We start from the raw sequence: 10,461 nt of genomic DNA, 5'->3' as shown, positions 1-10,461 counted from the left end.
CCGAAAATGTGTGGTAGATAATGGCGCTGCAAAACCGGTTGGTAGCTCCTACACACAAAGGTGTCTCGATGCGAGCGCGAGAGTTGACTGAGGATACATATCGTGAGACAGAGAGAGGGTGCGTGCGAGAAGAACAGGAACCAGATGCTTGTTTGCGTGAGCTGTCTGCGGATTATGGCTTTGGGAAGGTAATCGATGACACCAACACGAGCGAGGGGATGCTTTACGGGGTAGACGAGATACGAGGGAGAGGGGTGGCGCAGTAGGCTGGAATTTAGGTATTTTCCGAGGAAATCCGATATTTTTTCGGAAAAATTAGGATTTTGAAACGAGGCTCTGAGGAAAATTCATCTTCTTTGGAGATGATTGTGTTTTTTGGCTGGAAGTGAATGGAGTTTAATTTAAGACAGTTCGATTATCCTCTCTTCTGTCTCACATTCTTCGGTGGCGCTGCGCATGTGTGTGTGTGTGTGTGTGGTGTTACATTTTTTTTTCTGGGTAGCAAGCGTCTGCTCGGTTCGGTGTAAATTTTCTCTCCCTCTCCCGATAACACGGTTTTCCCACCGATATCGCTCCCTCGCTCTCGCGTAGCTTTCGATGGTTTTGCTGCTGCTGGGGCCTGATGGCCATGACAGAGTGGTCTTCGTATTCAGTATGCGTTTGTATTGTGTCGCGAAATGAATTGAAATTGGTCTCGTCCGCGCTGCTACGGTCGGATTTTTTCTATGAGTTGTGTGTTGCAGCTTGAAGGAGGCATCTTTTCAAGAGCCAAAAGGGAGTTTAAGGGAACTATGTACACTCTACTGATGGTCTAAGTAGGGGCTGTTTTGGATTTGTTGTGAGAAAAATCGTGCGGCATCGGAAACGGTACTATTGTGACAAACGGGAACGGCTTTAAATTAGCTTCTCGGGCTCGAGACGGAGACACACCACCGTTCGAAAAAAGAACACACAGTTTCAAGTTTTCTTCCTTTAATTTCGGAGGACCAGGTTGAGAGCATAGCGAAGCGGAAGAAGTGAAAGAAAACGAAGCAGCAACAGCAGCAGCGACAGAAGAAGGAAAGTATCGGCCTTCTCGCTCGCGCACCCTTCTCGAGTGCTGCTTTTCGCTTCCTTCTCTCGGGGCTGAAGCAGAAAATAAGTGTTTTTACGTGGATTTTTTCGTCTCTGTTCGTCGATACGTTTTGAGAAAAGCCTAGGCCTACTGCCATGGCGAGCCCCTTGGCGAGTGTGTGAATGAATGGAGAATTTCTACCGAAACCCAAAGTGTGCGTGTCTATTTGGGTCTCGTTTTGCTCGGGTATTTTGTGTGATGTGTTCCAGTAGGCCTGGTCGCCACCGTCGATGTTGATCGCTCGAGGTGCAAATGAGTTGTGAGAAGGAACGGGCGAAAAACAGAATTGGGTGCGAAGCGTAATACTCGACAGAGGGCCGAGCGGCGAAATATTGTAAGTGATTTTCACGACGCGAATACCGGCGCTACGGTGTGGTGCGGGAGATGTGTGCCGTGTTTCGTGCATGTGTGTAGCGAATATATATTTATATTTTCGCATCCGCGAGACGGGAAAAGCGGAATAAAAAATCGTCTATGATCAATTTTCCGCCGCCGTTGTCGAAATCGTTGTTGTTGTTGTTGTTTTTCGCTGCCTGCCTGCGGGTTGGTAGGTGCTGGTAGGGAAAAAAGAGCGAGAAGAGCAAATTCAGGCGAACCAAGAGTGCGCCGCATTCTGTGGGTTTCGAATAGTTTTGTTCGATTATCGAGGGAACCAGGCTGAGAAAAGAAGGAAGAAAAAGAGCGATCAAGTGGAGGAAAACAAATGCGAACGAGCTGCTGTCTAGTGGAAGTAGCAAGAAACGTATGAATCCAAGAATATTTTCGGCTGGGAGAAGAAACAAAAATTGAAACGGAGACCCCTCCAGAAGTGATGTGTGCGAAGCGAAATGAAATGTAAATGAACAATCAATATCTAGGCACGATCGAAGCGGAAGGTTTCTGGCGTATCCGTGGATAACCGAGTGGAAAAATATACACCATACAACTCGAAAGTGTGATTTACGCTCGGTGTCAAAAGTGAAAACCGTGAAAGAAACCGAGCTCCGAGTGTTCTATGAGGATGTTTCCGTAATTGATCGGTTATGACAGTGACAGTGTGACTAAGAAGAGCATTTGGTGCAGCGAATTGGATTTTTTGGTGCGGAAGTTTGGTCGTGAACATATAATACACACTCCACAGAGACACAGAGATAGATTGTGAAACGACGACGAGGGCGAAACAAGAAATCACAAGCAGACACACGGACAATGTAAGTGGCTAATGGTTCTGCTTCTTGACTCTTTTTTGTGGTCTGTCTTCCTGGATTTGTTTCGTGTCGCCGTCTCCGTTCCCTGGTGGACGAGTCGTTCGACACCGGCGGAGCGCCTTTTGGCTGCTGACTGACACGACACGTACGAAGACGACGACGGGATAACCAGCAAAGTTGTTGAAACTCCCGAACGCAGAGTAAGATTCGGACAGACAGAGCGAGAGATGAAGAAAAAGTGATACGTTATTCGTGGTTCGACGGTGATTTAAATAAAATACAGATTCAAACAATTGACGGAAAGATTTGGGGAGCGCGAACGCCGAAGGCAATATTTTATACTTAACATAATCTCTGAGCCGGTGAGAGCGGGTTTTGGGCTGGCATACCATGCGAAAAAGATGAACAGATACGGCAGGAAGAAGAGTAAAGGTGACGTCACCGAAGTGAACCGTCGCCACCACCACCACCACCACCTACGGCAGATCGCCATCAACAGCAGCATCACGACGAAGCGACGAAAATGCTGGCTCCAGAGCGCACGGTTCCGGTTGCTACCGAGCCTCCGGATGGGTTCGTTTCTGACCCTGGGGCTGGTCGTATGTCTCCAGCTGCTGCTGATGTCCACACCGATGCACTGTGCCAAAACGTTCTACATGCACTGGAACACGACGAACAGCATATTCCGGATCGACAACACGGACCACATCATCGATGTGAATAAGGGCAACTCGGCATTCGAGTATGACCAGGTCCACATCATCTGTCCGGTGTACGAGCCGGGTACGTTCGACAACGAGACGGAGAAGTACATTATCTACAACGTGTCGAAGGTGGAGTACGAAACCTGCCGGATCACGAACCATGACCCGCGCATAATTGCCATCTGCGACAAACCGAACAAGCTGATGTTCTTCACTATCACATTCCGGCCATTTACACCGCAACCCGGTGGCTTAGAGTTCCTACCAGGGAATGATTACTATTTTATTTCGACATCCTCCAAGGACGATCTCCACCGGAGGATAGGTGGCAGGTGTTCCACGAACAATATGAAAGTAGTATTCAAGGTGTGCTGTGCCGACGATCAGCACCCGCATCCAAACATAACGTCTAGTAATAATAACATCCCATCGTCGACCTCGATCGACGGTGGAAATTCGTCGGGTGGTGGCGGCAACAACCCGGTCAGTGGTAGCAGTGGTGTGTCGATCAACACCAACGCCAGTGGCGGCGGTTCGACGGATGGCTTCGATCCGTCCACGCGGCTACTTCCGTCCTCGGCAGTCAACAGCAGCCAGGGTAACATTGTGCAGAGCACGGTGAACTGGCCGGTTTGGAACGGTGGTCAGCAGCGGCCGGTCCCGTCGACCCCTTCGGTCAACGGCGGAAACGGCCGCCATCAGCATCACTACACCCCGTCGCCTCCGCGGTCGGCGATCAACAACTACAACTATGGCGGCGGCAGCAGCGGAAGTGGCTCCGGCGCCCACAGTAATAGTAATAATTATAATATTAACAATCCACCGTCCAATGCACATCAGAACAATAAGCCGACGAAGAAGACGACCGAGTACGACAAGCACCCGAACGAGGTGGTCAAGAACGAGGAGCTCACCTACAACAACGCGGCCACCGTGAGGACCAGCTCCCGAGGTTTGCTAGGATTAGTAGTATTAGCGATCTGCTCGCACCTGCTGCTACTGCCGCCAAGCAGTCGGCCTAACCGGGCGGGATTGCGGAACGCACTGCCATTGACGAGATAGCACGTAAGCCGATTCCTAACGCGATGCTAATCATGACACACAAACACACACACACGTACACCCCCACACACACATACAAACACACATTTGTAATACGAGACTCTTAGATCTGTTTTGTTCTAATTATTATAATTATTATTTGCGGCGGGGGGTCAATACTCTCCCCGAAAAAAAAATCAACGATACTTGTAAAACAAGCGAAAGAGAGAGAGTCAAGAAGAGCATCCGTAAGTTGTATCCTTGTTCGTACATAGAGAGCAAAAAAAGAACACGAATATCTAATAGTCCTTATAGTGTGTAGTAGTGAGTGATATTAATTTAAAGAAACAAAACAAACAACAAAAAAATCACGCGGTAGGGTAACACAACAACAACAGATGAAAAAAACAAGGAAAAATCACACATTTTTATTAGAGGTAAACCGAAGACTGAGAGATTTGACCGCGAATGGAGATAAGAAAAAAAACAAGAAAACAGAAGAAGAGGAAGAAGAAGACGAAAACATTCGACACGATGACTATGGGAGAAAAAAAAGAGGCATCCAACCATTTTTTTTTTTCGTTCAAGAATTAGTCACAATAACCATAGAAACGAACCAACATTTCACAATCAGAAATTTCATCTCTTTCTCCCGCGCCCCCTCACGCGCCACCACCCCGCAAAATCATATTGCACACTTTCGTTGGAGAACTTTTAAGGATCAGAAAGCCCATTTCGTAATGCCAAAAATTGCAATAAACTTGCACCGAAAGTGGTGCTGCGCGGCGGGGTTGGCATTGGGTTGAGGCGGATTTCGGCCGGTATTTGCACATTTCACGACGGAAGATTGAACCATTTTCATTCCGTCCGTGTTGTCAGAGGCAAAGGCCAGAGCGGGCAAGCAGCAGACACTAGGCGAGCCCAAGAATGCTTCCGACGACTGACTGCAATTTCGCAATTAGCACTGCGCTGCTTCGATACGAGTACGAAAATACTACGGCGGCCTCTGATTCGAACGTGGGTGTTGGGTTGAAGGGGGTGAGATGGAGTGAGGAGGCGGTGGTTTCGTTCTCCCGGAGAGAAGTTACGAGAGGGACGGCTCGTGATGATGATATTGCAAGCGAGATTTCAAATTTTTCGGATATCTGCATTTTCTTTGTTTCCCTCCTGAGCCCTGCAAGTCCTGCCTGAGTGGGTGGTGGGCGGTGGGTGGCGTTCAGGAGGTACCGTGGTGCAGCAGACAGATTTTGGTTGTCTGGCCGGCAGCAGAAGCAGAAGCCAGAAGCAGTGGAGCTACTATCAGTCCTTTCAAAACGGCTGAGTTGCTGTTTTATCAAGTTTTTGAGTGGCTAAGCTTTTATATTGCTCGGCCATTCGTGTTGTGATGTAAGTCCTGTCTTTATTTTTTTGTGTTTCGCTGCGCTTCGGGCGCGGCGCGTCCTGGTATTTAGGGCGGGAAATTATGCACGATTTTTGTCCGCTGTGGCGGTGACCAAATTCAGCTTTTCCGACAAATTGAATAGTTACATGTTTCGTATTTCTGAATGATTCAGAGAGACCTAAATCCGTATTATCTTCTTCTGCACTGTTCTGTGATATTCGGTAATCCTTTATCGGTCCTGTGTACTAACTGTTTATGTAAGTTTTGTTCTGCAAATAATTATGCTAGGAGTAGGAGTTATTACTGTAAATTTTCTCAATGTACATTTGGTAGCGTGTAGAAATAAACGTTGGATAGAGTCGCTAAGAATTTCCGAAAGGAGTGCCCGAAAAATTCAAAATTTTACCTGTAAATAAAAACAACCTTTTTTGTACAATACGCTTCTGGTCTTGATTTATTTTATTTTTCAAAAGAAACTACACATTCCGAGGAAATTTGGCGTCCACAGGTGTTGTCTATTGGTGAGTTCTTGAAGGTTTGTCAATTTGGTGTCCTTAGGTTTTGCCGTTCCAAAGTCCACATATTCTGCGTTGAGAGAGATTCTTCAATTTTCGCAGGTTGTTTGACGTAAGTATTAGCTATATATTGTTGGAACCATATTCCAGAGCGTTCCGTAGGCATAAGATTTGCTGTTATACTTTCTCTTCCGCAATATGTGGTGGAATATTCTCAAGCCGCATGTTTTAATTTGTGTATATTTTTCATAGTTCCGTTCATGTTGAGGGCAATTCTTAATGTTGCAAAACTGGTAACGACATTTGTTACAATTTAGAGAGGCGATTTATTAGAACACGCAAGTTTGACGGCCATTTCGTAGTGACATAAAATATGAATAGATTTTATAAATCGTATTTCGCAATGCTCGTGACATCCCTTCCTTTCGTCACATTTTCACGTTGAGGTTTGAATTTGGAGATTCCCTCGCTTGATGGAGGTCTATTATGTATTTCCATTCGAGGAAAATCGAGTATTACTTCAAGTTTCCAGAAATGTGCCACCATGTCACAGTGGTTTCAAAAAAAAAAAAATGATTCTCAGATTTGCCAGATTCCTATGAGGTACACAAAATTAATTACAAAGATAAGATAATTAGCAAAATTGTGATGTTTTGTTCAAAACTTGTGACAATTTTGTGATTTTTTTAAAATTAAACCCCTTTTTTACGAAATGGAAAGAGAAACGGAGAATAAACTAAACAAAAGTGTTAACTATTGCCGAGTTTTCATTCAGTAAGCGCGTAAACTTGCTCGCCAAAAATTTTCATGGTGTTTTCGCTCTTAAATACTCTTTTTTTGCACCCAACAGAGTGTATGAAAAATTGCACATATCTTGCACGAAGATGATTTGATATACAATGTTTTCATATTCAAGACACATTCTCCCATCGAACATGTAACTTTATAATGAAGAAACATGTTTCCATTCTCCATTGAATCACTAAAATATTATAATTTCCATACAGCTCGGAAATATTAGCTGCTTACCCAACTAACAATTCCCGATCAGTGTGACGTTTTTATGATGGTTTTATTCAGCTCTATGCTCAATAATGTCCGCACTAATTGTCATCAAATCCTCTATTCAAGTCTTGTTCATGAAAATTAGGAGAAGTTATTGAGCTATAGCCAATATTGTTCGTTAAATGCAGTTTATAGTCAATTAGAAAAGGTTTATCCAACTCCTAGGTGTGGTGGAAACGTCTATTCGATCATATTCTGATTTGATTAGCTCTACTTAGACTGGGATATCGAAGAAGATCTTTGTCTGAGTGTATGATTTTCCTATACCAAATCTCCAAATCTATATTGGTGACTCCTCCGTTGCTTACCGGTTCACTAAGCGAAGTCATCGATGATATATTTCATATATTGATATATTTTAATTGAATCTCAATCGAAACTTTGGAAAAAAATATTAATTTGCAATAAAACTGATTCTGAAATTTTTGTTTCGCCATCCAGATCAGAATACAATCAACCTGTATAATTTTTAGAAGCGTTAGAGTTCGTCAGGATTTCGTTATTTCGGAGGATTAGATACAATGTTTATTCGCTGAACCGTCTTCATCGGTTTATCACGAAAATTTTATACTAGTTTTTCCAAAACAACACATTAATAACATTTTTACATAAAACCTAATCTTTACATAAAAAAATCTACCTAGGTTGATTAAAACGCGTTTTATGGAGATAAATGAGGTGCGTAAGTTATTTCTCGCTATTTTTTCTATCAATAAAAATGTAGCTGTATTGTGAAAAAAATGGTTACAAATGAATTATTCAGAATATTGTTCCAATCACTAGCTGTAAATTTCTCCCAACTTTTAGGAACAGCTCGAAGACTGTTACTGTACAAGCCATTGAGGATTTTGGAGCTTTCCATGAATCAATTTGGAATCGTGAGGCCGAGCGTTGTCATGCCTTATAAACACTTTTTCGTTCCTCTGCTCGTACTATAGTCGCTTTTCGTGCCTATGTGCTTGGCTCAATCGCATCAATTGAATTCGATACCTCTCTCCTGTGATGGATCGGTTCGATTCCACAACTCATACATCATGACTACGACCTGGTCCCACAGTATAAAACTTGACCGCGTGAATTTTTGTTCGAGCCAACGACGTACACACATGATTGAGTAGTCCTCAAGACATTCTCTTCTTTGGGTTCCTGTGATCAATTTATTTTTCATCACCCGTCATGATAAGATGAAGAAAGCTCTTCCTTTTTCGTCGCACGAGCTGTGGTTTACAGATAAAGAACGATGTTCGATGTCCTTTGGCTCCAAATCATGATTCAAGTCCTTTGCTTTTGAATTATTCTCAACGCATGCAATCACTAGGAGAGGGTTTCCTAATTCCTAATTCCTAATTTTGAAGCTTCTTCCACAGCCTTCATCATGCGGACCATCGTCAACATCGGAATTCTTGAATGGTGTTAATGTTCCCTGTGAAACTTTTGCCGTCCCAACGTATGCATTAACTAGCGTCATTTATTAATACTGAGATTTCTTAAGCCAAATAACACGCCTTGAATGTATTCCGAGGGGCACGCTTTAGAATACACAGTGCAAAGAAATTTCTTTTGACGAAAAATCTCCCGGCCAGAACGGGAATCGAACCCGACCACCCGGCATGATAATGTGAGACGCTAACCACTCGGTCACGGGTGCACTCCCAACATCGGAATAACCGTCATCCTATTACGGTCCTGTTTCGGTTAGCAGCTCCGTAATCTTTTTTGAGTGCTCGACGTGACTCAGGTGCCACTTTCTGAAAGAATAAAATCAAAACTTCTCGCAAATGATGGGAATTTGCACAAAATCAGGCCTTTCCACAAAACTAAGAAGTTTATGACACCAAAACAAAATCATTATTGTCTCAAATGTTTTTTTTCCATCATTTGTCTAATCACAGAGCACGACGTTTTGGATGGGTCTAAATTGTACAAAATTTACTGCTGGAGCCGGAAACAGCGGAAACATAGTTACGCTTCTAAGAAATGTAGCTCAAAAAAGGAGTTATGAATTATTTATTTTTTTTGTACTTTTTGTATCTTGGCAATACTTTTAGTGTCTCGTTAGTCCCGTTAAGTCTATTTAAAAATCAAAATTGAAGGTTCCAGTTCGGAACATACATTGCTTAAACTATTCTGGGTGCGCCGCATAATTACTTCTGAACAGAAACGCTGAACAAAGCGATAACGATGTTTCATATCAATTTTGCGAACATAACCATCAAAACCAACTTCACAGTCGAACTACTCGACTGTCAAATTGTCGCATCGAATTCGGCTGATGTACGAGCAATCTGTGCATCTGTGCAAGAGCAGTCTAACTGGCGAGGAACAATTCAGTACCGCACGGTTAAATCAACTCTGAATCGTTCCAGCGTGCAATCAGCATTTAGAAGATCAATTGACATTTTTTTTAAAGCTAAAGACGAATGAAATTTGAAGTTTGAATTTCCTATAACACAACAAAAGAAAGAGAAGTATGAGGTACCAATTTCCAAGTACCAATTGGAATTTATTCAAAAATTGAAACATTCAAAATTCATTGAGCGATTGGTCTCACATAAACTGAAGTCTGATAGGAAGGAATGTTAGTATGATATGCGACGCCCGAAGGCCAGAAGGGTCGCCTCAATCAAGGAAGGGATAGTTGTTAGTGGTGTGCAGAACACTCTCAATAACAATCAAGACGAATGAACTTCAAATTTAGAATACTCTATAAGACAAAGAAGAAGTAGAATAAGTAGAAAGCAAATTTTTCGCTAGTCGGTGGTCTGCTTCCGTACCAGTTGTTGACACGAAAATTATTTGCTTCGGAATGCGCAGTCAATGCAGAACGTTTGTATGTGTGTTATAAACATTACACATTCATAAAACGTGATGAAGGAACATAAAAAAACAAAAGTAAGAACATTTGTTTTTAAAGTCCGAATATACATCTAGGGAACTATAGTTCCTCAATTTGTCCCGCATCTGGTTATTGAGATTAGCTTGCCTCATTACAAGGTGATTGCGAATAGCTCCTTCGGGGCGCTGTCGTGGGACCGAGGTTACTTCAAATTATGAACATTCCAACAGTTAATGATCTATCGTAGCTAGACGATATAGCGGTGGTATTACAAGCTCAAGATACCCATTCCTAATTTGATGTTATAGTTGTTTATCGGTGTATTTGCTTGTTAATTTTGTTATGATTGATCCAATCTCATTTTCCTTGCATTCAACTTCAAATCGGTTTATCCTCAGGCATTATCTCACAAATAAAGGTCAAATTCTCGACTCCACTAAGAGCTAGACAACTCCTTGCCACGGCATGTTGAGTAACAGTAGTTTCGCGGAGCCGCTGATTCGAAGTTAGTTCACATAGAATTAAATCTGAATTTTGAGTTTATTAGGAATTGAGCAATTACTCGTAGTTTACAATGTCCCGATTTATATTACCAATTATGCACCGAACACATAACAG

The 10,461-nt window shown here is 43.0% G+C and overlaps 1 protein-coding gene across 1 annotated transcript; it reads left to right on the top strand.

The window, feature by feature from the left end:
• Window positions 1-668: 668 nt before the first annotated feature.
• Window positions 669-5,865, top strand: LOC129778557 (uncharacterized). The gene has a single exon (XM_055785523.1). It carries the CDS (start codon window positions 2,703-2,705, stop codon window positions 4,065-4,067), a length of 1,365 nt encoding a protein of 454 aa, XP_055641498.1. The 5' UTR covers window positions 669-2,702; the 3' UTR covers window positions 4,068-5,865.
• The last annotated feature ends 4,596 nt before the right edge of the window (window positions 5,866-10,461 follow it).

Source organism: Toxorhynchites rutilus, chromosome 3 (genome assembly GCF_029784135.1).
Source record: "Toxorhynchites rutilus septentrionalis strain SRP chromosome 3, ASM2978413v1, whole genome shotgun sequence".
In the NCBI taxonomy this organism is placed as follows: Eukaryota; Metazoa; Arthropoda; class Insecta; order Diptera; family Culicidae; genus Toxorhynchites; species Toxorhynchites rutilus.
Note: the sequence above shows the minus strand (reverse complement) of the source record. Positions and strands in the feature narration are given on the sequence as shown.